Source organism: Protomyctophum bolini (genome assembly GCF_963924005.1).
Source record: "Protomyctophum bolini genome assembly, chromosome: 24".
Taxonomy (NCBI): Eukaryota; Metazoa; Chordata; class Actinopteri; order Myctophiformes; family Myctophidae; genus Protomyctophum; species Protomyctophum bolini.
In genome coordinates this window covers 18,670,604-18,698,595 of record NC_137885.1, presented here as the reverse complement: position 1 = coordinate 18,698,595, position 27,992 = coordinate 18,670,604, and the positions used below count along the sequence as shown (strand labels likewise).

The following is a 27,992-nucleotide window of genomic DNA, read 5'->3' as shown; positions in this document are numbered from 1 at the left end:
GCGCCTGTTGATAGCGTAGGAAGGAAGAGTTGCATCTATTGTTTGTTCGAGCGAGGAGGTTGTGTGTGACAGGCAGCAGACACATGATGCAGGGGACTCTTCCATCCATATGAGCTATAGATGATTATAACGTTCTTACCAGGTAGGATTATTGCTGCTACTAACCCGTCGTTTGTTGTAATATCTTAATATTTTAATGAGTGACATGTGGTTTTAGTTTAGAGGTAAACCGCGATCGGTAGGTGAGAGAGGGACAGAGAGAAAGAGAGAGAGAGGGAAAGAGCTAATGCCGTTAGCCGAGCAACAGTTAAAGGCTGTGATTCTGCACCCTTATCGGAGATGCGCGCCAGCAGCCAGCCAGCAGGGTGGGTGGTGCCGTGGTGGTGTCGCTAGCATGCGAAAAACTGATCTTTTTGGTAAATAAATGTAGCCTACAAATCTTAATCTTGGCTCCAGAGTCTAGACTGTCAAGATTTCTTTGTCATAATAATCGGACAAAAAGGATAACACGTACTCTTCATCCAATATTGGCTAGTACAAATCTCTGCATTTTTACCCTTATTATAAATGTATGGCGTTTTGTTGTTGTCAATAATACTGTTATTTATGCATTATATATTATAGATACATATTTATGTATGTTGTATAATAAATCTCTGCAGTGACAGACGGCACGTCACGGGGGATTAGAAAAGAAAAGGCCAATCGGCCATTGTTTTGAACATGTAATTTGGGGTCATATTTACTCGCATACATTCTGAAAGATTCTGATTTGTAAATAGAAAATATGCTATTTGGAACCTTATCATTCCATAATGAATATGGGTGCATTGCGCCAGTGTTTACAAAAATAATACAGCAACAGTAAATCATTTATCTGTTACCTTTAGTGTTTGTTAAAGCATCAGGCAATCACTATACATCCTTTATAATTTATTGTTTGGGGGTGGGGCTACCCTACCCATCTGTTTATATCTTGATACTGAATATTCCTTTTGAATAGGAGCACAGTACAAAATAATCTGTGTGGGCAATTTGGTCAAAATGTTACGCTGCTACTGCTAGCACCCCCTGTCATCTGAGGAATGAAAATGAGTCGGCCAGAACAGGGTATTTACTATTTTCTTGTGAAAGTCCACTGAAGATCTTTGTGTGTTTTGTAAATCAGCTGAGGCAGTGAGTGCAGTGTTTACTTATGGACTGTCACATGCTGCTTCACCTTGCGTCCATTTTGTTCTGACCCAAATACATCATCACATGACAGTGGTCAGATTGTAGATGGGATGACTGAGTAGACTAGACTAGACATGCTGTTGCAATGAGACAAAGAGAGAGTGAACTGCGAAGTGATGAGTGAGAGATCAAGACATTTTCAAGATTAACATGACATTGTCGTTTTTTGGGGCATTTTATTTTGGAGTACCACGTTTTCCACTTTGGTGGTTTATGAGTTAAGTTATTATATTATATTTAAAGCTGAGCACCCACCTTGACCCAAGGGCAGTTTCCAGAGGAAGCACACCTGCTTTTCTTTCTTAATCAGCATTTGTTCTTAGTGAAAATGCTGTGCGACAATGTAAAAATTAGGCTTAACTGTGTAGTAGTGTGAGTGTCACAGAATGTGATGCTGCTGGGTTAGAGCCAGGCTCGTTGGGCAGTATTTTATTGTGAATGTGCACAGTCCAAGGTCGTCCCCAACCTGATTTCAACAAGCCTTGGAGAGGCCTTGTACCACTAATGAGAAGTTATCTGGATGGATGGGGACATTGTTACTGACAACTACAGATTGACTCAGCAGTGACACACAATGTGTCATTAGCTTGGACATTTTAAACCATACCATCTATCTACTGGGGACAGGACACTAGATTTCATTTGCAAAAATTGTGGGCAGACGAATGCAGGACGAATATCCGCGCCAGACAGTGATGTTAAATAAATATGTAAACTTAAAACAACAACACAGTTGCTGTTGTTCACTACTCGATGTTGACATTACTGTTGTGTGTTTAAAGATGAATAATATGGTGTTGCGTAGCGCTGTGGTGATGCTCAGTAAGCCGTTCTGTGAGTCAAACAGTATTGACATCACTGTTGTTATGTAAGGGGAAGCTGAGTCTGCTTGCTTCAACTGACATTAACACACACGCACTGGGTATGCCTGCCTACATGAGTTGACACAGGCAGGAACGCACATTGAAGGGTGCACCCTCTGAATTGAGATACAGGAAAGGTTTCCTAAACCACAAGCATCTCAGTTGCAGCAATACTAAAACACTGTTGCTCAGCCCATGACACAGACATTCATCTAGCGGTCATGCTGTCTGACCCACTTATTCAACATGTTTCTGCTAATATCCAGTCCTTGCACAGTGCATAATGTTATTAGAAGCTCTTTCCCATTCCCCCATCCCTTTTTAGATACCCCTCCTGTCTGACTAGTCAAGTCATTCCTTTAAGCCCCCTGCCTAGAACATTCCCCAGAGTGTGAGAAAAGAAAACAGGATGTAGGAGGTTCTCTGTCTCCCGCTCTCTTCCCCCCCCCCCCCCCCTCAGCCCTCTCCTTAAAACCAAGCAATAATATGTGGCACCCAGCCTAGAAATGGAAACTGCATAGGAGTCACTCACAGCAGCATATTATGAGTCACAGAATCTAGCGAGAATTGGATAAGCCAGACAAGTTGCCAGTTCGTGCTGAGGCCGACTTGTCAGCCAATGGCATAATGACACCCTTTAAAATTGATCCTTCTAAAATCAATTGAAGTACAGGAAGCTCTTTTGTCATCTGTGACACATCCTGAGAGCAACATGGCCAGAGTAGTCCTTCAGCAGATAAGACTTCACTTCACTGGCAGATGCTCTCTATACTACTGGTCATGACTCATGCTGATGAGACGAGCAGCTTCGCAACAACTTTTGAGAAGAGTTTGTTTCCAATAAACATAAACCTGTCACTCTTCCTGGCCCAGCTCAACCCTGCCAGCCAGAGCTGAACAATTCTGTCCAGTCGATGGTTAAAATGTCTCCTAGTGCGAGAACTGTTTGTCATCAGTTTTAAATGTCAACTGAAGGAGTTGGTGAGAATGCAGAGAGGGCGACAGAAGGAGAGATGGAGAGGAAAGGGTGTCAGGCTGAATGTTATCAGCAGCCTGGAGTGGAGTCGGAAATACACTTCTGTTTTTTTTTCAACCACACTGATCTGTAAGAAAATGGTCACTAAAAACATCCCTGGCCTGCCCTATGACTTTATGACTCTAGCATTATTGTCCCTTGCTTTCAGAACCCACAAAATGTGAACCTTTTTACATAATTATAACACCCAAAATGTATTTCTGCTAGCAGCATTGCATGCAAACATTATTTGTCACATCTGCCCTGTGCAATTTGTGATTATGAAGCCTAAAAGGCAAACGAAAATACAAATTGTAACGTTCCGATTATTTCCGTGACAATTAATCGCCACGTATAAACATGACAGCCCTGTTCTCTCTCTCTCTCTTCCTTCACAGGTCAAAGAGCTTGGTTGATGTTTGTCCGTCCAGTGCAGCAACACTCACACTTCCCACCCAGTCAGTGGTGCGACTGGATGTGATGTGATCATGTCCCGGCCGTAGCCCCTCCATCCATCCCTGTTCCTGTCTGGTAGAGAGTCTGTGATGTATGAGTGAATGCAGAGGTCCCACCCTCTACTCAGACAGGACATGTTTGAAGTCAAGCCCCCCGCGATGGCCAAGAAAGAGTCCAGCACGGAGACGGGTAAGAGACAACAGCACATCTCATAAACTCTTGAGAGTGTACACATTTACACTGTGTGTGTGTGAGAGAGAGAGACCGCTGAGCATGTTGTTGTGCAATGTGCATCCCTGTGGTCATGTCTTTGGGCCTGATGCTATAGTTAGCTGTGACTGTCCCACTAAACCACATAACCGCTGAAGCAGAAGACATTGACTTGCCTGAGAAAGACGAACACACACACACACACACACACACACACACACACACACACACACACACACTGCCTGCCTCCTCAGCCCCCAGTTGCACTTGACTGTAACCTACTCTGTACTGATGTTGGTTGACATCCAACGATTACATAACTCTGTTCTCCACCGTGGGCACGTTTCTGACTGTTCATGCATGTCCTACTCACTCGTCTGTAAAAAATCACACACGTGTGAACTGAGTGGTGCAATTCCCCCCCCCCCCCCCCCCCCCCTCTCTCTCTCTCTCTCTCTCTCTCTCTCTCTCATTACACAGCACTACCCCTCCCTCTGTTTCTGCCGCCCCCTACTGGTATAAATCAGTAACATACTCAGGCTCATACACACAGGTGTACACACAGGTAGGTACATGGACATTGCTGATTGTAGGAGTGGTTGCACCACTCAAAAAAAAAATTATGAGGTTGACTGACTGTCTGGAACTTTTATCCAATTTCAAGAGAAAGTTTGTCGTGCTTTTTCACACGGCCACTCATGCGAGACGGAAGTGCTTTTGTCACTGAGAATTACGCAAGATATGTCTTATATGACCAGTGGTGGAAAAAGTACTAGTACTATTACTACTATAAGTGCTATAGAAATACCGAAAATGGCAAATCTACAAGCTCACAATGAGTCGCATCGCAACACATTGTGAGCTTGTAGATCGGCTATTTTCAAATGGCCGAAATGTATAGGGGTACTGTATGTTTTGTAATCATAATCGGGATCTACAAAGTAACTAAAGCATGTAGTGGCGTAAAAGTATAATATTTACCTCTGAGATGTAGTGGAATACAAACACCTCAAAATTGTACTTAAGTAAGTAAGTGAATGTACTTGGTTACTTTACACCACTGTCCAGTGTCCACTGTAGACTTCATGGCCGACCAAAAGTGTGTGTGCGAATTTTGAAACCAGTTCAGAGCATGCAGCACAGGTTAAGTGATGCATGAGCTGCAGTTGGCTATACATGACACCAGCTATTGTCTGTGCTGGCCGTGGCAAACTGAGTTGAATTTTGAGCACAATAGTACCTGGTATTGGGGCGCCCGCTGGCCTATTGGACCAGGCGCATACCACATTGGCGCATGCCTGACAGCGTGTCGCGGGTTCCAGTCCCGATCCCGACGACCTTTTGCTGCGTGTCATTCTCAGTCTCTCTCTCCCTGTTTCCTGTCTATCTATCTCTACTCTACAGTATGTCCTATCAATCAAAGTACCTGGTATTGTATTGTAGGCTTATGCTACATTTCTCTCTCTCTCATCTCTCTCTCCATTGCAGACGAGGGTCTGGGTAGCAGTGCGAAGTGCTGTGGTTCCGGGTCTTTTGGCTCGGTTTCCGCTGGCTCTGGCGCCTCCCTCTACCTGTCGGACAGCCAGGACTGGGTCATCTCTCCCAGCTGCTCCCCAGACGAGCCGCCAGCCCACCACCACCACCACCATGCCCTCTCCCCCATACTGGCTGAAGAGACATTCAGATATATGAGTGAGTCAGAGTGTGTGTGTGTGGACATGGAACGCTAGTGCATGGAGGACTGTATGCTCGACAGAACGCATGATATCTTAGGAAGTATCTATTTTTTTATGTTTTAAGGCAAAACATACTTTATAATTGTTTTAAAAGGTTTGAGCAAATGGCTATAAGCAATGCAATGATCAACTAGGGCTTTAGTTGAATATTAAGCTCTCTGGGCAAAAGAGCAGGGTAGGGACATTGAGTTTGGACATTTTTTATTTTTGTTACTATAATTATTATTATAGTTTTTAGAAAGTAGGTGCACGGTTATGATGGCTTAGAGTAGTCATAAACGTGTCAAAGTGTCCTATTTCTGTCTATGCTTCACTGACCAAAGCATGACCTGTGCACTAACATAATGTCCTGTCTTTCCCACGCGACATGGACACTGTCAATCTATTTCTACTCTCTTTTTTGTGCCGAGTGTGTTCTGTCTTTTTCTGTCTTGTCTCTCTGTGTCTTTCTCACTGTTATTGATTTAGCCTGCAATGAAATTAGAGCAGCAGATGGTGTGTGTGTGTGTGTGTGTGTGTGTGTGTGTGTGTGTGTGTGTGTGTGTGTGTGTGTGTGTGTGTGTGTGTGTGTGTGTGTGTGTGTGTGTGTGTGTGTGTGTGTGTGTGTGTGTGTGTGTGTGTGTGTGTGTGTGTGTGTGTTGCACGGTACATACACATAGACGCAGCTGTGTAGTGCATTAGCCATGCAAGGCTTTCACTTAATCTCTCAATCACTTTTTCTCTGAATTAAAGGCACACAGATAATCCTGGCTATTATTTAATGTAACCCAACAGTAGCTGTCACGTTTTAACAGCACTTTTCTCAAGTAGTTTACACGAGGCGTTTACGAGCGACCGTCTCTAATGCACGTTCTGTTTCCTTAAACCTCCCGCTTATTTGCGTGAACACGTGCCAACGGGGAAACTAGTATTCACGCATGCGTTTTTCAGTGCGTGCAATGGGTGTGTGTGTGTGTGTGTGTGTCGCGCTTGTTGTGCGTCCGCGTCCCATCCCAGAAGAGAAGCTGGCCGGTGATAAGTGCAGCTGTGTGCAAAGCCAGACCCAGTGTCACGAGACAGACAGAGAGAGAGAGAGGAGGAGGAGGAGGAGATATGATGAGAGAGAGCTAGATAGAGAGACGGCTAGAGGAGAAACAGCAGGACGCTAGGGAAAGGGTTGTCAGGCCATGCCGGTGTTCAACATCCACAATGACGAAATGGATGAGCGCTTTGCTGTGGAAGGTGAGCCTCAGTGTGTGTGTGTGTGTGTGTGTGTGTGTGTATGTGGCTGTGTGTGTGTGTGTGTGTGTGTGTGTGTGTGTGTCACTGCAGAACATGTTGATACTGTACTTTCCAAGGTCATTGGAGAGGAACCCTGGTGTGAGTGTGTGTGCACACTCAAATGCATGTCTGTATGTGTGTGTCACTGTGTTGCTGTGCTGGCCACAGTGCTGCCTTGCATACAGTATAGGCCCAAGCAAGCAGGAAATGGTTCCAAGAGGAGGTGTGGCCGTATGTTCTTGTTTACATTCAAATGAGGGACACACACACACACACACACACACAGAGGGAGAGGGAGAGAGAGAGAGAGAGAGAGAGAGAGTTTACTCACAACGTCAAGTTTGTTATTCAATCCTTTAGTTTCCATAATTATGTCCCGTGTTTGGCGGTTTGTTAAAATCTTCAGTTGACCTTGAAGTTTCAGTATGTGGTGAAGGAGGGGGGGGGGGGGACCATGTGCATTTTCCACTGAATGAAATTCCGTTGACTTCCTCCACTTTGTAGTCTGCTGACCCACACAGTGCCAACTTCCAAGTCATGTCCCGCCGGACGGTGCCTGGTTGTCTGCTGACTCAGAGGGTCATGCCCACACAGGTCATATGTCCACTGTCCTGGGCAGAGCGGCAGTGGTTTATAATTGGACAGAACTTTGGCAGTTGTATTGTAGATGGGATCAGTGACGTTTAAAATATAGTAATGACTCTTCTTTTAAAGAGTTGCACACATCAGAGCCGCCCAGTCCCCTGCTAAAGGCTTATTTCTTCTCCCTGACCTTTTGTGAAGGCTGAGGTTGCAGCCCTGTCTTCACCTCACTGGAGCAAATGTTTGCTTGTTTGCGCCTTTTATATTGCTTACTAGAATTTCGTGCGCGCTTCGCGCGCACTCATCCCAGAGCTACTTCGCCACGCACTATGGGAAGAAATAAATGGCGGGAGTTGACTCCACATGTAGTAACGGATGGGTTATTGGAAATGTACCATTGTTTTGTCCTGAATATTTCCACAGCCTAATTACTAAAGGATTGTGACTGGGACAGACATACAGTCTGACATACAATAGGCTACACGTGTGCACAGAGAATAAACAATGACCTATATGGCCAGATTTCTTAAATTAACATAGTTGGATTTTAACAGAAAGACAATGCCATAAATCAGTCAAAGTAAGTGACAGACTCAACAGTAGCACACAGCATGCAAGGCAGCGATGCATGCGTGCCAACATGTTTGTCCAGCTGAGATTTAGTGTCTCCATCTCTCTGTGGAAGAGGTTGCACATGACCTGTACGGCCACACTGAGGTGCTCCAACACAAACACAGACACAAAACAACACCACGCTGTTTGTCCAGTTGACCCAAATCAACACCAATACCTAGCCTGTTTGTCCAAAACACACTATCTGCTCGCCACGTTTCTACTTCGCCACAACCTAATGTTAGTAACAAATGTAGGGGAGAGCCGCCAAGGTTGTAACGCTTCACGGTTGTAACATGGACGTTATCTCTTGATTGGTCAACGCCACCATGACGCCATCGCGTCAGTATGTGTACAGCAAGGAAGTTTGAAGTGTTTACCTTCAAAATGCGTATAATTTTACACCTGGAGTATATGTGTGCTACAATTTTTGTCTTTGGTGTTGGTGAATAAAAATCCACATGGATGTGTTCATGCTTATGTTCTTCATTAGTTTGCATCGTGTTTAGACGGAATTCACATTCATTCTGGTCTGTAAGCAACTGCAAAGAAAACTTGCAAAAGCGGGTCATTTGTAACATGTGTTACAAATGGTCCGCTTCCATTCAATGCCATTATATGTAATATTTACATATTTGACATATTGGCCAATATTATATGTTCTAAAATGGTATTGTATTGTGTAGTGTATTCTAAAAGTAGTTTAGGGTTGTATAACATTGTACAACTCAATCAATCAAACGTTTGTTTAATCAATGTATTGCCCCATTGAAAAAAAAGAAAAGCCCAAACTGGTACACCCGATACTATTTAATATTTCCCTTATGTTTGATACATTTTCTTATCACATCCATGGTATGAAAACAATGCTAAGGAGTTGCTTCAATGAAATATAATTGCTTTAAGCTGAAAACGGGTTATTAGTTATTATGTGTAGTGTAGTGTAGTCAACATGTTAAGGCTCGCTATAATGACGCCCAGCTGTTATGTAATCGCGCATCTATAAATTCTAAGCGTGTGAGCCGGGAGTGTGTGTGTGTGTGTGTGTGTATATACATTCCGTCGGTAATTCCCTGTAGGCTTCACGTGAATAATGTTGTGTGCGCGCGTGCGGAGAAATAGTTATTTAATGAATCGCATGTTGGTGTGTGTGTGTGTGTGTGTGGGGGGGGCCTTACAGGCGTGCATGTGCGTGTGTGTGCGCGTGCAGGCGTATGTATACATTAGGGCTGTCACGATTCGCCTAGTCCACGATTCAATTCAATTTTCGATTTGCAGCTCACGATTCGATTCGATGTTCGATTCGCTATCACGATTCGCCTAGTCCACGATTCAATTCAATTTTCGATTTGAAGCTCACGATTTGCTTCGATGTTCGATTAAATTTTTTCAATCTATTTTTTTAAAACCTTCTTTTTCAGCATTGAGGGCTATATTCATTATAATTTAGGCCAATATCTTGGTTTGTAAAGAAAAACACTTGTTTCCCAATAAGTCACATTTATTTTCTATAAATAACAAATCAGAATGAGAATAATAAAAGGTTTAACAACTTTGGGTTTTATGCCCTAACATTTTTTAAATGTTTCTTGAAGATGAGATGACTTGTAACATTCTTGTTAAGCTCTAAGTAAGTAAAAGAAAGAAAAAAAAAAAAAGTCAAATAGTATATAGACCCATCTGTTGTTAGTTCAAGTATTAAATACTAATTTAAGTGTTCAATTTCACTTATACACTACCTGGTTATAAATAGCTGCAGTAGGCTACACCATTTTATGCAGTATTTTATACTATTTCTATTTAGTGTACATTTAGTGGATGTGGCTTACATCCGGTCTAAAGCCCACCCACTGTATGCGCTGATTTCCATACACAATCCGTATCCTCCCCTCACCGGATGTTGAATGAACAGTACTAACGGCCATATATTTGACGATCTTTTAGACAAAACGATTTTAACGGGCAACGTTTCACATGTATTATTAGTTTGATACATTTTAGGAGTGAAAACATGTGTGACCTGCATGGCATTTTGTAACGTGGTTCTGCTGTTCTGCAACTCTCATTAAATATTGAAAGCCAGCGTTTTCCACCACTGATAGTGGTCGCATGTCTGCAGCTATGCAGACCGCAACTCCGTGCGTTAATTGTTTTGCACGGGGCGAATTAGCTGAGAGCTTTTCTCTATAAGAATATAGTTGGCTGTGTTGTTGTCTTTGTACCATCGTCGTTGGACAGATCGATTTCTTTGTGATGTCTGCTCGTTTTCTTTTCCACACTTATTTCCGTGTATCATCGTCGTCGCTGTCTACAACAGCACTGGCCATGGTGAAACGCAACAGCCGTCTCGTTCTCTCACTTGTCAACTCCTCTCTGTGTGTGTGTGTGTGTGTGTGTGTGTGTGACTGACTGTGTGTGTGTGTGGCACTGCTCCGATACAGCTGGATTTTCGTCTCTTTTTTTTCTCCATGCATTCGCATGGGCGGAATGGCCCGGCCGCTCGCGGAAGTAAATTGGCTGTGTGGCGAAAATAGGCAAAGTGATCGGTGTAAGGGTGATATGTTGGCACAATCCGATTAATGTCAAAGAACAATGTTGATGTAACTAAGGGAATCGTCGAGTCATTTTTTTTGTAAATAAAGAGATTTAGATGGAATAAGCGAAATAGCGATCGTATAATCTCTCCTGTTCCTTCTGTCTCTCATCAATGTCCTGCGCGAGGGTCGCCTGCAGACCCAGCTCCCAGCGAGTGCTGCAAGCAGTGAGTGTAGAGTAGGCGTGGCGCAGCATTAGAAGGGCGCAGCAAATACGACATTGAGGGGTAGAAACCATCCCGGGCGCGTGGTTCATGTAACATGTGTGTCACTGTGAAAGACTGGCCCCATTAAGTGAACGTAGTTGGCAACAGAGCTGGTGACGTAAGAGGCAGGGTGTTGCCAGGTTTGCGAATTGTAAGCGAGTTGTAGTGTATGTAAGTAGCGTGGTTTAAAGGGCTTGTTTGTGGGCTGGTTGGGCTTGTTTCTGACCGTGTTGGGGCAGCAGTGATTCCGTGTTCCGTGTAGGAATGTTTCATAAAAGTAATATTTAATAGAGTAAATAAGACACTTGAACGGCTAAAAAATAGCCTATGTCAGTTCGGGGAGCGTTCCGAATTTATTTTGCATATAGAGATGTGTGGTGAAAGTGTGGTTCGGTCGGAGATAGAGCAGAAAGAATGAGTATGGGTACACCTTTTCACTTGTATAGTAGATATACTTTTACATTTGCTCTTTGTTTTCTTTTAACCTGTACAGCACTTTGGTTGACTTATGGTCATGTTAAATGTGCTATACAAATAAAGTTGAGTTGAGTTCAAACGCTTTTATCTAAGTTGTTTTATTCTTCCTTGCACAATTTGAACATGACTAGATGTTGTCACCAAAGCAAGAAGGACTAGTGAATAACATTAAATCTAAAGCAGTTAAGCCCTTTTTTTAAGTCCCTCCAACTTTATCGGACTGAGGTGAAAACACGGAGTTGCATGACAGCTTTGCAGCAGCCGTTGCATACTTTGACTGGAAGGCTTTATCAGATATTCTGATCAATGCAATGGCACTTTTTTTATATTGCTGAGCACTGATTCATGTTTGCATCAATACCCTAGACACAGACAGACGCATACATATGTGATCTATGCCATGCTTTTTGTTACTGCTTAATATAAATCGCTCTGCATCTGCTAAATGCCTAAATTGTAAATTTTAATACATACATGCATGTGCGCGTGCACCCTACCTGCCCATGTTTACATACATACATACATACATACATACATACAGTATATACATACATGTGTGTATGGTGTGTGTGTGTGTGTGTGTGTGTGTGTGTGTGTGTGTGTGTGTGCGCTGCATACACATTTGAGGTGTGCGTGAACGAACGTGCAGCAATGCTGGCCCTGATTGTGTGACTTATTTTGGGGGGATGAGGTCGGGGGTAGTAGGGTACAGTAAGGGCTCTGAAGAAGTGGTCTCACGTTGCTTGTTGGCTGGACAGTTGCTCCACTTTTGTAGGGGCCCTATAAATAGAGCCCAATGCATTCCTGTGTAAATCTCTTAATGACGTCCCCTCCCCACCACTCGTATGTACACATACACACACATACTGTACATAAACACAGTGGCTAAGAGTGCAAAGTGGGATTCTTTGTGTCAGTCAGTCAAAGTTTATTCTTATCATTCTCAATCTGTTGAACATCATTAACTTTTCTGTCTGGCATCAGAAAGGTCAAAGATAAATCAAAATGAAACGTTTCACTGTACTGTTTTTGACATAACTCCCCGACCTCGGGAGTCACAAATATGAATGGTACATCTGTAAATAATAGTGTTGGTTTTAAATGGCTTGGAGCACCACGAAGGCTCATTAATGAGCCTTCGTAATGATGACAGTCGGGACAGCTTCGTGCACTTCATTAATGTATAACTGCATTGATTCAGCATGTTCCCTTGGCTTGAGTACACCAAAAGCTTTACAATTTGTATTTTATTCAGTGTGTGACTGTGTACAATTTGCCTTAGCTACCCTTTGCAATGTCACTATGGAAAATGCGTACGTTGTGATGTCGATGCTGAAACGATATTGAAAATATATAGTGTGCCATCTGAATGGGTGACATACAGCATTTACTTTCATAATTGATTAATCGGCCGATTATTTAAACAATGGATCGGATGTTATGGCATATGTGGTATTTTGCTTTGCAGGCGCTACTGTGCATGTGCAACTACCAGCCGATTGTAAGGGTAGAGAGATGGCTCACTCCTCTTTAGCTTAGTTACATTTAACACTGGAAAAACTATGTTTAAGTGGAAAAACACTCACAATAAATAACAAACTCCAGCAATTAGTTGCCGATTTGATTACTAAATTAGTTGGCAACTAATTGAATAATCGATTACTATTAATCAATTAATCATTGCAGCCTTAAGTTAGGGCCGATTCATACTCCTATTTTACCACTGTAGTGCCGAAATGATTTCGGCTCTAAAATAGGAGTATGAATCGCGCCTTAGTCGGTATACTGTGTATAAATATGTAGACTCTGGCCAGCCTTCTGTCCATCTAGTTTGGTTTTATCATGACCAAAGGTTCACCGTCCTACAGTGTACTTAATGAGTTACCTATTCATTATCCATTAGGGTGATTTATGCTTGTTTGTTTGCCGATGTCTTGCACTGGAAATATCTTATTTACAAGCGTTGTGATAGCTATTTCAGTGCACGACACGACACGCAACAAAGTATGAATCGTGTGTGTGTGTGTGTGTGGGTGTGTGTTGCGTAAGAGATCTTTATATTCTAGTGAGTCTGCAGGAGAAAAAAAAACCTTGTAAAGGAATGTGACTTTGTGACTAATCCACTGGGTGAGGAAAAGGTATGCCGTGAACCGAGACGATGCAGGTTGCCATGCACTTTAATGATGCATCAGTGGAACCATGACCGGATCCTTACTGCGGCTAAAGGGAAGTTGTTTGTGTCAAACATTGAGCTGAAGTGGAAGTTGCCTTAGAGAGAGAGAGAGAGAGAGAGAGAGAGTAGCTGAAGTGGTGTACAGTAACTGGATAGGTTTACATGTAGAACGTGTGTCTTCCTGTTTTGTGTCAAAGATAGCCCTCCCAGGCCTGGGTTATTTGTCCAGGCTGAGACAGAGATGGACAGAATGAGGATAGAGGTCACAGGAGGAAGCTGAGATGTGTGTGTGTGTGTGTGTGTGTGTGTGTGTGTGTGTGTGGGATTGTGCACAGTGTGCACATACAGCCTCAATCAGTTTCATGGCTGATGGACATACATGTGCTCTTCATATTGTAGAGCCAGCTGATCTAGAGATTCTCTCCAAACAGGAGCAGCGGAACAGCTGTACAGACCACTCCCTCAGGTGCTGAAACCAGCCCAAGCTTTCTACTACTGCCCTCTGTACAAGATATTAAATGGCAAAAGCAAGACTCATGCTTTATAATATTATCTTCCTGTGCGCAACTCTGTCTCTCTCTGTTTACAATCACTTTCTTCAATCCCTATTCTTTCTTGCACTCTGTTTTGCTTCTCTCTCTCATTCCGTTTCTCTCTTTCTCTGCCTCTCTCTCTCTCTAGCGTATCTCGCTCTGGAGCCCTCTCCCTATTCCCACCCTGGCTCCAAAGGTATCCGTTTCTCCCTGTAAAGAAACCGCTGCTCCTTGCCTGTTAACCGAGCACGTAGAGAGGGGGGGCTTCAGTCTTCCTGGTGGCCAAGAGAGGTGCACTCCAGACCGTGCCCTACCCTGATATGAAGCCATGGAAGTCTGGACTCGCCCCTCTATCCATCTCTTGCATGTAGATCGCGGATGGCAGACACTTAAGGGTTAAGGGTCACCTAGCATAGGTCTGCCGTCCCACCGTAGACGGCTTACAGTGGCAGCGTCATTTCATGTGTTTTATTTTAATTTCTCATTTCTTTGTGTCCGTGTAAGATTAGTCGGTGCACTCAGACCGCTAGCAACCGCGCATTATTTGTTATTGTCTGAAGGACACTTTGAGGTAACCTTGTGCTTCTAAACTTATATCACAATGGAACCTGAATATTGCATTGACCATGGACTTTAAATAACATCTAGTACATTATAATGTTCTTCTGTTGAAGGTGTTCTTATTTGTCCATGACCACAATCAAGGTCCTGATCCACTGGTTTAGAAATGTAGAGTAAGCTAATAGCTAGCCCTATACTGTATGTAGCATCCGAGGTTTTGCAGTGAATCGTGGGACATTTAGACGAGTATAATGTCCCATGTCAACAAGTTGCTTGCGGTCAGAAGGCACTTTAAGTAGGCTGGACAAGAAATTCTAACTGCCGGGAAGTACACAACACACAGGGCTACAGGAAGTTGTGGTGGCCCTGTGATTTTGGTTGACACTTCCGGCAGTTGTTCTTCGCCAGGCTTTATCTCCTTGTGAGATGGAGACGTAGCTGGGAATGAGGTCGGGCTCTAAGTGAAATTGACATGCTAGTCTGACTGAGCATGTACTTGTGTGTATATATTGGGTATATATTCATTTTATATTCATTTTGCATCATTGTTCGCTACTCGTTTTGTGCAGATGTCTGTGAATGCAAGTAGGTGTTTTGTTGTGTGGAAAGAACGTGTTTGTGGCCTTAACTTGTATTTTCTCTCAACCGTCAGTCCTCAGCGCAGACCGTGTGGAGCAGATGACCAAAACCTACAATGACATTGAAGTGGTCACACACCTTCTGGTGGAGGTAGGTTGGAACAATCACGCTCACTAATAATAACACATTGGGTATAACCAGCCAAGAAACGTCAAGAAAACGCCTAGAACAGGCCTCTCTTCCGGGGTTTTAAACAGCTGGTGGATGGAAATCTTGGTAGTGCGTGGCTTCAACTTGTAGCGTTGGCAAAAAACGCTTTGCCGACGCTACAAGTTGAAGCCGCGCATGCACTGGCATCAGCTGTCTAAAAACCAGGAAAAGACGCCTGTTCTAGGCATTTTCTTGACGCCTCTTAACACGACAGTGTGCCGGCGCCCACACACACACACACAGCGGCCACCGATTGGCTGAATGACTGACTGACTGACCTGTGTCCCATGCTCTGATTGGACAGCGGGACAGGGACTTGGAGCTGGCGGCTCGGATTGGTCAGTCGCTGTTGCAGAGGAACAACCTACTGCAGGAACGCAACGAGGCTGTGGAAGAGCAGCTAACACAGGCCCTGGATCAGGTAGAACACAGTCGGCACACACGTGTGCGTGCGTGCAGTGCACAAGTTTGTTTGTATAGCACATTTCAACAAGAAGGCAATTCAAACGTTTTACCCAAAATATGAAGAGCATTAAAACATTGCAGAAGAGTTAATAGAATACAAAAGAAGACCGAATGAAGAATAAAACTGATAAATATATGAGAATAAACTTACGAGAAATAAATTGCAAAAACAGAAAAGTCTTCAGGTTTGATTTTAAAGAACAACAGTTTTAGGAGAACATTTCTGGGAGTTTATATCGCAAGATATGCACAAAAAAAGTATGCTGCTTCTCTCCACATAATAGTTTTGACAGAAAGTTCATTGGTCATGGCGTGCCGATGACAAAATTAGAAACACGGCGGCACGTTTTGTTCTCACTTCCGAGGGGAGATCAAAGCGTTCACTGCGTTCCCCACGTCCTCCCTCGCCCTCCAGGTCAACCAGCTGCAGCATGAGTTGGCCAAGAAGGACGAGCTGCTGCGCATGGTGGCCAGCGCCTCCGAGGAGAGCGAGACGGACTCCAGCTGCTCCACGCCGTACCGCCAGCCTCCGCACCACGGGGGCGTCAGCGCCGCCGTGGCCCTCGGCCAGCTGGAGGCGCTGCAGTGCAAGCTGCAGGATATGGAGGAGGAGAACCTCGCCCTGAGATCAGAGGTGTGCAGCACACGGCATGAGCTGGGTTGGTGATCCGGAAAATGAGAGAATCGGAAACTCTTTGAGAGTCTACAAAATGGAACCTTATACCAAATGGACCCTTTCGGATCCATTTGGTTCCATTTGTACACTCTCAGAGTTACAGACCTGTAAGGGTCCATTTGGAACCCCATATAGAGAGTATGCGCGTGACATCATCATCAAATCCGGAAGTTATGCAGGAATGCCTACTGAGTGTCACAAAACTACTTTATGGCCTTGACAGCCCATACAACCAAAAAGAAAGTCCTATCTGATTGCATTAACAACATTAAACAATGTTAAACTCACTTTGCATGTTGCTTTGCCACTCGATGTGCCATTCACTTTAAGCATGCGCTTATAGGAATCGTTAAAAGGAACCGGAATTGTTCAAATCCAACGGAATCCCCAACCCATGAGCCGCACGGTCAACTGGGCACACATAGAAATGCACGCATTCAGACACCAAGGTGCTGAAAGCAGTCCGGTATAAGTGGCCGTGCCCTATGCACACAACTATGCTGCAAACAACGCAGATTCATAAAGTCATCATTGGCCAATGCCCTTCACACAAGCATGTAGGAACCTACTGCAGAGAGCAAGAGAGATACCCAGGTTCTTGTTTTTCTCACATTTATTTTACACAAAGAGCTCCAGGCAGAAGCAGGTATCCACACACTGCTCCTGAAAACTTTTCTCCCTAGTGAAAAACACGTGTGTGAATGTGTGTGTGTTGTCCTCCTCTCCAGGCTTGTCATTTGAAGACCGAAACCATCACTTACGAAGAGAAGGAGCAACAGCTGGTCATCGATTGCGTTAAGGAGCTCCGTGAGTCACGGCGACACGCTTGCACACGCAAAACAATTATGCAGACGTGCACTCGCTGTTCTGCCTGGCATTTTAACCACTGACTGGGAAGCACTTTGTGACTTTATTCTGAAAAGTGTTTTTCATATAGGCAGTTTTTATCATTTTATGCGCGCGTATCTTTTCCAGGTGAGTCCAACAGCCAGATGGTGGTTATGACAGACGAGCTTTCAAAGAAGAACCATGACCTGATGAAGCACCAGGAGGAGATCGCACAGCTCCTCTCTCAGATAGTAGATCTGCAACACAGAGTCAAGGAGGTGATGAAGGGATGGAGGCAGGGGGGAGGAGGAGATGGTGGGGAGGGGGGGGGGGGGGGAGGAGAGGTGAAGAGATGGGGAGTAAGGCACGATTCATACTCCTATTTTTACAGCCGAATATCATCGAGTCATTCGAGGTTCGGGGAACTGTCCTAAAGTCGGCACTTCGGTGCCACTGAAAATGTCTGACGAGGCAGCGGTATTCATTCATTCAGCCCAGCTCAAAGTTGCACCACTCAGTTCACACGGTTGTGATTTTTAAATACTTTTGTGCATCGTGGGATTCGTGGCTATGAGTGTGCAGCCTTTGTATTCATCTTCTATACAGGGCAGATATGACAAATAACTTAGATATACAAGGAAATCACAAGACTGGTTTAATCCTTTTTGACTGTGTGTGTATTGTCTTTGCAGTTGGCCCTCGAGAAGGAAGAGCTTCGAATTCACCTGCAGGCATCCAAAGAATCTCAAAGGCAACTAACAGCAGAGGTGTGTGTGTGTGTGTGTGTGTGTGTGTGTGTGTGTGGCGTTCGCGCGGCTGTACTATATTTCGGGACAATCCTTTTTTAATTGCTTGCAACCATCTGTGTGTGTGTGTGCGCTTTTCAGCTGAACGAGCTTGCAGAGAGGAATGCAGAGTGTGTGGGGATGCTCCATGAGTCCCAGGAGGAGATGAAGGAGTTGCGTAATAAGAACACGCCCTCTGCTGGCATGCGACGGCACCTGTCCTACGGACTATACCCAATGGTAAGGATAACTTTATATACCACACATTTTGTGTGCCGCTAAGCTGGTCTAATTTCTTTGTGTGTGCCTTGGGATCCCAATTTGACACACTGTAGAAGACCATAATATTCTGACCCATTGGTTTAACACTATACTCCTACTATATATATAGTCAGTGGCATAGCAAGGTGAGTTTAACGTTGTTTAACATTGTTTAATGCAATCAGATAGGACTTATCTGTTTGGATGTATGGACTGTTAAGGCCAGAAAGTATTTTTTTGCCACTCGTTCCCACATAACTTCCAGATATGATGCTGATGTCATGCGCATACCCTCTATTGAAGTTGTCCTTTGTGTTATGATAAATACAAGTGTGTGTGTGTGTGTGTGTGTGTGTGTGTGTGTGTGCGCTACAGGACTCCCTGGCAGCAGAGATTGAGGGCACAATGAGGAGAGAGCTCAGTGTGGAAGAAGAAACGTCGGTTCAGGAACAAAGGTTTCCCTTCCACCCTCCCCCACTCCACTCTATGAACTGTCCTACTCTCCCCCACTCCACGAACTGTCCTACTCTCCCCCACTCCACTCTATGAACTGTCCTACTCTCCCCCACTCCACTCTATGAACTGTCCTACTCTCCCCCACTCCACGAACTGTCCTACTCTCCCCCACTCCACTCTATGAACTGTCCTTCTACTCTCCCCCACTCCTCATGAACTGTCCTTCTATACCCCCCACTCCACTTTACGAACGGTCCCAGCCATCTCTGTGCACTAGAAACTCGGGTGTTATTTTGTATAGTGGTCGGACTGCTTCTAACTGACAAATGGAACTGGGTGTACAGTACACGGTTTCTTTGTCATTACCGGTTGATTATTCCGATCAATAATTACATTTTCTGTGACTGATAACTTGGTCAATACCCACAGTGTGATAAATAGTATTTCATAACCTTGCCATACACCCACTCGGTAAATCTACTTTCTAAGTCAGTGGTTCTCAAACTGGGCTGGGATCAGGGGGGTTCCTTGAGGAGGTTCGGCATGGACCTTTACCGTATACACGTCTTTTACGTCTGTTCTAGGGATGCCCTTGAACCTCTGCGGATATCCCAGAAGAAGGTCTTCCAGACGGTGCGCTCTGTCAAGACCTCGGCAGCAGCGCGGGCGTCCTCTGCCGTGCCCCCGATCCCCGGCTCGGGGCGGAGCTCTCTGGTGATGACCGCACAGCCCTTCACGTCCAATCAGGGGTACGTTATAACTACACTAGTCTAATGTAAAAGCATTCGCAACGGAATATTGTGCCACTTGTGGTTCATTTTAAATGTCCGATGTAAACTGAGCCTAATAATTAGCCCTTCGCGTAGATGCCACTTTTTGGCATGCTGTTAGGTAGGGGCATAAGGTTTTCAAAATCCATCAAACTAATTTGGCTCGCCCCCTAGTGGTTGGTTTGCAATGAAACCACTATTAGATTTGTTAGTATTATGTTCTAGTAGGGGACGACCTTTTACGCAGAGCCTCGGTTTCGATGGGCGCTGATGGGACGCTTGTTTTACAGCGCCGGCTACTGCTAGTAGGGCGGTGTTATATGGGTGCATGCTTTCCGACATACCATTGGTCCGAACGACAACCTACCTCAAACCCTAACCATAACCGCAAGCACGGAGCAGCGCATCCCTCACCAACATTAATCCGGTCGTTTTAACGGACCCCTCACCAACCTTAATCCGGTCGTTTTAACGGACCCCTCACCAACCTTAATCCGGTCGTTTTAACGGACCCCTCACCAACCTTAATCCGGTCGTTTTAACGGACCCCTCGCCAACCTTAATCCGGTCGCCTGTAAAACAAGCGCCCCCTCAGTGACCATCGACTACCAGGCTCTGCGTAAAAGGTCATCCCGTTCTACTAGACCCCAGGAAATGTCATCTGGCCACAAAAGATCACGGGATCTACTGAATGTGAAGGGGGAGGTGACAAACTGACATATTGAGCCTATGACACACAGTATGGAAGCCTCATTCAGATTCATTAGATCCCGTGATCTTTTGTGGCCAGATGTAATTTCCTGGGGTCTAGTATAATCATAGTAAATAATAATAAAGAAATTGCCGTAAAATGTTATAGACATATTTAGACACTTGTTTGAATGCCCCGCCCCTGTCAAAAATAGCTAAAATCGTTAAAACGAAAGAAAGCAAATGAAAGCAGCAATCTTCTTTTTTTAACACTCATCTTTTACTTTCTCTAATAACAACCTAAAACATGAACTTTGGTTAAAAAAACAAAAAAACAATTGTCCTTTAAATTGTAAATTGTGTTGCCTCAGGGAGGAGACCAAGCTGGGCCAACCAGGCTCCCCGGGCCGCAACGACCTGACCGAGGCCCTGCACCGCCTGTCGCTGCGCAGACACAACTTCCTGTGCGAGCAGCAGTTCTTCCTCACGGAGCGCGAGCGCAAGCTGCAGGCCATGGCCGGGGAGGCGGAGCCGGACGCCAGCGGCTGCGGCAGCACGCCAATGGGAAGCAGACTCTCCTCCTACTCCAACCTATCGGAGCTCTCACTCAGCTCGGTCATCTTCAAGACCTTCCTGCCCGAGAAGCTGCAGATTGTCAAGCCCATGGAAGGTAGGGCATAGGCATTAGTTTATCTGAAGATAAGATGGTGGATGCCATTTCAGTTGAATCTGTTCATGGCTTTAGCCAAAGCCCCTATTCATGCAGAACAACAAATCACAGTCAAGGCCCGAATGTCAAATGAACACACCGAGCGCCGTGGACGGAGATCTCCGTCTTTTAAAATCCATCGGTTCAATGCCACGGACAGAGATCTGTCTTTTAACGTTTTATATTGATTTAGTTTTAGATCGCGCTATACTACTAGTCTATCAGCGTCTTCGTGTCTAGGAGATAAGGATGTAGTTTCCTGATTGAGCTTCTTCATCTGTAAGCTTCCCAAACGGATGTGTAAAAGACACTCAGCCAAGTGGACACTATAATACCAATACTGACGCACATGGACCTGTCTGGACAGTTTACGGGCAACTTTAATCAGGTCACCAGTCTCTGGCCTTTTGTCATGCAGCTAGTGTTGGAAGACCACAATTAGAAAACAGAATGTGTTAGGCTTGGCTAATCTCGACTCTCCGTATAAGCCAAATGTCCGGGGTCACTGCATATTAATTAACATAATAATACATATCTATGGATTAACACAAATTTGGGTATAGTATACACTGTTCATATATTATTGTTACTGGATTCGGAATAAATTAATTAATGAAATGAAATGACTGTCCGAAAGGGATAAGGGTAAAAGTCAACTTTGGTAGCTAATGATCAACTGTGCCACTTTCCACTGGTAGCCAACAACATCAACAAATAGTATCTTCTTTCAGAAACAGTATTGTCATAACTGGCTATAATCTATTAAATTCGGCCTTGTTTCTGTCTAAAATGTTCCTCTAAGTCCTATTTTTTTAGCCCTTAATCACTTACAGTCTCATATAACTATTTATGTTCATACTGGACAGTCAGTGGCCGTTGTTTCGGTCGGAAATTCAATTATACTGCAGTTAGGCTCTGGTAGCTAATCATGTTAGTTAGCCTTTGTTGGTGTTGGCATGCAATATTGAACCCAAATGGACTTTTCCTGGATAATACAGGCATTGTGAACCTTAATGAGGTTACATGCAATTACCCAGAAAGCATCAAGCCAACCCAGTAGACAGGAGGAGCCGGGATTCGAACCGCCGACCCATGGATCATTGGACGACCTGCTCTACCTCCTGAGCCACAGTCTACCCCACATGGAATAGCCTTTGGTTAAACCATATGTAAATTCTGCCGTTAAGACCTTTTGTTAAGACCAGATTGTACAAATGTATGTTTCTATAATCGGTGGTTCTCAAACTATTTCATGTCAAGGACCCCTATAATTATATGTAATTGGCCGCCGACATCTGAAAATGTGTTGTTCCAGTGACAGTGACCCCCCCCCCCCCCCCCAGGGGTTCTTGAAATAAAAAAAAAATAAAAAAAATCTATCGGATCACTATAGGATTTAAGAAGACATTCGTAGAATGTTTTTTTTTAATTCTTCTGCATTTTCCTTCTCAGGTTCCCTCACGCTGCACCACTGGCAGCAGCTGGCCACGCCCCACCTGGGCACCATCCTGGACCCGCACCCCGGCGTCGTGACCAAGGGCTTCCGCCCGCTGGCGCAGGACGCCGAGTACCGGCTCACGGACCTGGAGGAGGACGAGGAGGACAACGACGACAAGGGCAGAGGAAGACGGGACGAGAAGAGCCGAGGAGGACGGGACGGGCTGCAGGAGAAGGGCTCCGCAGAGGTACAGGCCCGTCGCAATGTTTCCATAATCGCTAGGGTTGTCCCGATCCGTGATCTCGTGATCGGAAATCTGGAGCCGATCGCGTCATTCTCAAATGAATTTGATCAGGAGCAAAAGCAAATGTGATCGGGACCATCCCTAGTATCAATATTATATCCATATCGTGATATTAGACTGGTTGCGATATTGCACAAGTCTTCTATAAAACTATAAATATCGGATTGGGAGAGAAAATCGGTATCGGCAGATACTCAAAATAAAATCACATAATCGCAATAATTTCAGATAATCGCAATTATTTTGTGCATAATCGTCAATAGTTTCCATGTTGAAAAACGTTTTCAAGCGTTTTTCTAAAATAGCAGAAATGGCAGCTTGTAGATCAACTATTTCCACTATTTTGCAAAAAAAAAATTGGAAAGAGGAAATTATAAAAAATATATTAAATGTGTCTGTGATTTCTTTAATTTAAGTCATTTGTCATATCCGCCCCGTGCAATTTGTGATTACGAAGCCCAAAAGGCAAACGGAAATACAATGTAATTGCGAACGCAGTGATTGCGAATGCAGTGAGCACTTACTATGAGACCTAGCAGATCATGTCTGTCTGTGTGTCTGTCTGTCTGTCCCGCTTTTGTGCCCATATATGGAGCTGAGTGATTACGTCACCATGACTCAGCCATAACCATATAAGGAGTCCCCAAAGCAGCTATACGTCCAAAACCCAAATATGTACGAGCTGCGTTCGCTTCCCGCGTTTGCGCGTCTTACTGGTGTTCCAATGTGTAATCGTGACAGGCCTACGAGGAGGACATAGAGGAGGAGGAGGAGGAGGAAGGAGGCATCACGTTCAAGGCTCGCTGTTCGTCGACACCGTTCGAGGAGAAGGAGAGAAAGCATCCGGTCCCTCCCCTCTGCTTCCCAGCACTGCCGGGCTCTCCAATCATCACCACCTCCTCCTCCTACCCCAGGGCTGACCTCTCCCTGGGTGTTGGAGGCAGTGAAGTCATCGGAAAAACCTCTTACCCGCCAGCACGTTCCATTTCTACATCGCCGACGGCTCCCGTCCAATCACAGAGCTGCTTCACCCCGGCCATGACGACGACGACAACAACAACAACAACAACAACAACGGCAGCAACAGGTTGTTCCTCTGGTGAGCTTTAAAATCATTGTTTGAAATACAAACCAGAAAGATTCCTAACCACCTCAATTTGCGTGTGAAGAAAACTGAAGAGATGGTGTTTGACCCTAGCGGTAGGCGACCACAGCCCAATGACTATACGCGACTCTCCTATTAATCACAATGACTATACGCGACTCTCCTATTAATCAGGTATGCTACCATACGTCCCTTGGGGGTCCATATTTATCACTTGTTTCCCTGGTGGCCCATGCACGTGCTCCACACTGAAAAGCTTTCTCAAAACAGTACAGTGTGCAGTATATCTCAGAATGTGATTTGAGACAGACCTTTAATTAAGTAGTACCAGCCCCATACATTTTTTATTTCAGGCCCTGAAACGGTAAGGACAGTATGAGTCATTGTCCCCAAAGGGACTTCATTAGGATGGACAGGTTGTGCAATATGTTGTTTTCAATGCCACACCAATGATTTGCCATGCAACTCCTTGCAGGTTACGAGTAGTTGCATGTAGTTGCCAGCAACCTGCCCACCGTATACGCAAAATACCCCCCCGCCCCCAAACATGTCCTCAAAGTCATGTATCCAACAAACTTTGAACTGAGCAGATTGGACTTTCCGTTCCAGAGATAATGGACAAAACATCTTGAAATCAGTCAGCTTATGTTTTGTCATGAAGGCCTTCTTCGAGCTGTTTTGGTCTTGGCCTTTGACCTTTTTGACCAAAAGTTAACATGCCTATTAATTTCTCTCACATTTTCTGCTCGATATAATATAAAGTGTAATGTTGTGTACGATTGCAATTGTAAGTGTGCGTGTGCGTGTGACGTGTCTAGTCCAAAACCCAGGGAAGTGCCAAAGCTCCACCTTCTCCACATACACCTTCACCACCTGCCGTATCCTGCACCCCAGTGACATCACCCAGGTGACCTCTAGGTATGACCCCTGTCTCCATGAATCCCATATAGAATTCAGCATGTCTTTTATGGAAGCGTGTCATGTCAATCATGCACCGAAAATCTACGAGATTACGACACGTCGCATCTCTGTAATCTCTGTAGTTGGCCTATTTTCGGTTATTCGTAGTAGATTCTTAAGATTAAGAGTATTTCAACGGCTAAACCAGCAATAGAATGCATGTTCAATCGTCCAGAAAATCGTGGCGATCGCAGCTATTTCATAAAAGAAAAGGTTAATCCTCTGGCGTTATGTTTTAAAATACAAAATTACTAACCTTTTATATCAGGACTGGTATGACTTTTGTATAATATAATTCTACATTATTTTATTTTACGTTTATCCATGCATATAAGCTACTTATACGTCAATTTAGACATGCACTCTGTTATCAGAGCTAATATATTAACACTGTTGAACAAACAGTCACTCTGTGCCTCTCTGTGTGTCAGTTCCTACCCCCAGTCGTCATCATCGGTGCAGCTGGCCAACACACCCAGCTCCATGCGGACCGGCCCCAGCACCCCCGTCACCCCCTGCAGGCTGAGTCTGGGCGACTGCTTCCCCCCCTCTCTCCGCCGCCACCCCACCACGGCGCCTCCTCCCGGTGGACTGGCCAAACTGGTCCTGGAGAAGGGCATCTCTGCGGCCCAGGTCTCTCGGGGGGCGGTCCCGGTCCCGACGGACAACTTCCTGGCGTCGCGTCCGGCCGAGCTCTTCCTCCAGGACGTCTACGGGCTGAATCTGGGCCGGGCGCCGACCCACCCCGACCTCCCCAGCCCCTCCGCGGACCGGGACGCTGCCTCGTCCCGGAGGCCCGAGACGCCCAGGTCTCGGGCTCGTGCGGACTCCTCCGGCCCCCCCGTGGGCCTGATGGAGAGGCTGTGCAGGCTGGGGTTCTCCAAAGTGCTTCACGGGGCGGAGTCGGAGCCCCCGCCCCCCCAGCACCGGCGCCACGATTCGTCCACGTTCGTGGTGGCTGCGGGCGGCGGCAGCCTGTTGGACGGCCTGAGGCGTAACCAGAGCCTCCCGGCGATGATCGGCGGGGCCGCGAGGGGAGGGAGCTGTAGCCCCGCCTCCCTTCCTCCCCCTCCTCACCCCACCTCTCTGGCTCTCCCTCCGCCTCCTTGGGGAGACCTGAAAGATCAGCGGAGGCGACCCGCTTCCGTCTCCCACCTGCCCGGCTCAGGCAAAAACTGACGAGCGTCCCAATTAATTAATTAATCCCCCCTGAATGACTCCCCCAGTAGGACCAGAGGGGAGGACGAGAGCCTTTTGTTGAGGGAATGGAAAAAGCCCTCCCTCCTTTTTTGTATTGATTAGAATTTGAAGCACAACGCTGTTTTAAACGGACTGTTTTACTGTCGTGTGTGTGTGTGTGTGTGTGTGTGTGTGTGTGTGTGTGTGTGTGTGTACTGTATGTATGCCATGATAAATGATTTTAAAGGCCTTGACTGCACGTTGGCGTAATTCCAGTCAGTACATCGTCAGTACATCGTCAAGGAGGTAGGTGTATTTGACACTATTTCCTCTGTGAGAGGCTCTGGATGCTCATGCATAGATAGATGGAAGGAGGGAGGGAGCGTGTGAAGGGAATGCAAGTGAATAGACAAGGACTTGTGGATGTTGAAAATGAGGGGATTTGTCGGGAAGAGTAAATGAAGAGAGTTTGTCGGGAATAGTAAAAGACGGGATTTTTTTCGGGACGAAAAATATTTTAACTGGAAAACGAGGTAGAACGTGGACGAGACGGGAAGAGAGAGATGATAATGGACTCTTGAACATCCAGGGCCTTGATGTGTGACATTTGTGAATACATAGGGCTGTCACGATTTAAAATGTAAGTTGACGGTTAATTGTCACACAAATAATTATGTAAGAATTCTTACAGGCCTATGAACACATTGTCCAGGGGCCCATAATAAACCTTTAATCTGAGGCTAATAGCTCTGTCCCTTGCCTATCCAGTATTATGATCCTGAGTTAACCTTTGTCTGACCACTCCCAGTGGGCTATACTGTACTTCCGGTGTTTGGTCAGCATGGTATTTCCAAAAGGACTTTTCCTTCAAGTCCCAGCATGCACTCAGCAGGTTTGTGGGCCTCTAGGCTGAAGGCTCGAAGGTCCGAACCTGTGACCAGAGAGTGTCTGGACCTAAAAGGTCTGCCATTGTCTTCAGGTTTTAGTTGAGGCCTTAAAGGAGAAGCCAGCACTGTTCTTGTACTGTATGTGTCCATGTTAAGCCATGTTTGTATATTATTAGATGCATTTGTTGTTTTTTTATACGTGCAGTTTGCATTAGTGATGAGGGGGTTTAAGCTCGTAGGGCTTAACTGCACGAGGTGAATACCAGTATTTGGTCCATTAACCAAAATATGTTTTATTTCATTTTATTATTTAAAGCTCAGGCCCATGCTTTGTTCAGGTCCAAGTGGTACAGTATGCTGGCCCCTATCACTGACCTCATTTTGGTTGTAAATTCAGGTTTATTACTTAGTTATTTCAAGGACATGTGCTTCACATAATTTGCAGCAGATGGCAGTGTTACTACATGTTCAATTTCCCATGAGCATTTCTGGGAAATGTTAAAGGTGCACTGTATGAATGAATGCTTTTACTGTACACTAACAAGTGTTTTTTTTGTGCAGCATAATTAGAATCTAACAAGTTATTCCCAACTGCTAAATACAGCATTAATTTCTATACTTTAATGTGTTTTCTCTGAAACTTGTACACCCAATAAGTAGTTTGCAGTGCGGGTGAAGACTTTGGCATTGTGCTTCAACTTGACATCTGCAACTTTGATGCCCGATTTATATTTTGTCATATGACACTGAAAAAATAGATCGGCATACATTAAGCATAAGATGTTGCAGACTAAAGTTTACCATCCGTCCATTTGATTTTAATACTCATTTATTGCACTTTGTTTTTAAGCTATTATGATGTACTATGCTATGATTTACTGACACTGTTTGAAGTATAGGAAGTCTACTTATTACTGATACAACCATCATGCATGCCTGTTATTGAAGGCTATAACTAAGCTAATATTTCAGCACAAATTAAGATATTAATATATTTTGTTTGGTTTCCCAGACGTAGAGACCCACAAAAAAGGGAATCCGAACTTTTTTTTAACTGTTCTTTGGCGCAAACCAAAACTGTCATTGTTTTTAAATACTGTACTAAATTAAATGCTTTGCTTTCACACGTGTTTGAATGTGAGGCATTTCCTTTATGATCGCTTGAAGGCAAGTCTGCAA

General features: G+C 44.8%; 1 protein-coding gene across 4 annotated transcripts; it reads left to right on the top strand.

Moving 5' to 3' along the window:
- The first annotated feature begins 18 nt into the window (after window positions 1-18).
- trak2 (trafficking protein, kinesin binding 2) lies at window positions 19-27,943 on the top strand. 4 transcript variants are annotated; one of them, XM_080758782.1, is made up of 18 exons: window positions 19-142; window positions 3,510-3,756; window positions 5,266-5,469; window positions 14,099-14,146; window positions 15,164-15,240; window positions 15,605-15,721; window positions 16,181-16,399; window positions 17,170-17,248; window positions 17,417-17,547; window positions 17,962-18,036; window positions 18,157-18,294; window positions 18,691-18,770; window positions 19,356-19,520; window positions 20,603-20,901; window positions 22,393-22,625; window positions 23,424-23,781; window positions 24,606-24,705; window positions 25,179-27,943. In XM_080758782.1, exons 2-18 carry the CDS (start codon window positions 3,669-3,671, stop codon window positions 25,924-25,926), a joined length of 3,159 nt encoding a protein of 1,052 aa, XP_080614908.1. In that variant the 5' UTR covers window positions 19-142; window positions 3,510-3,668; the 3' UTR covers window positions 25,927-27,943. The 4 variants fall into 4 exon arrangements, with proteins under 4 accessions (XP_080614908.1, XP_080614909.1, XP_080614910.1 ...); XM_080758783.1 differs by lacking the exon at window positions 14,099-14,146; XM_080758784.1 differs by lacking the exons at window positions 19-142; window positions 3,510-3,756; window positions 5,266-5,469 and adding an exon at window positions 6,590-6,734.
- The last annotated feature ends 49 nt before the right edge of the window (window positions 27,944-27,992 follow it).

What these genes read in the sequence shown, in the direction of transcription:
- trak2 (XM_080758782.1), top strand. Translation starts at nt 3,669, where the DNA reads ATGCAGAGGTCCCACCCTCTACTCAGACAGGACATGTTTGAAGTCAAG. An exon ending in TCACACACCTTCTGGTGGAG is followed by an intron (nt 15,241 to 15,604) that starts GTAGGTTGGAAC and finishes CTGATTGGACAG; the next exon opens with CGGGACAGGGACTTGGAGCT. An exon ending in TGCAACACAGAGTCAAGGAG is followed by an intron (nt 17,548 to 17,961) that starts GTGATGAAGGGA and finishes TTGTCTTTGCAG; the next exon opens with TTGGCCCTCGAGAAGGAAGA.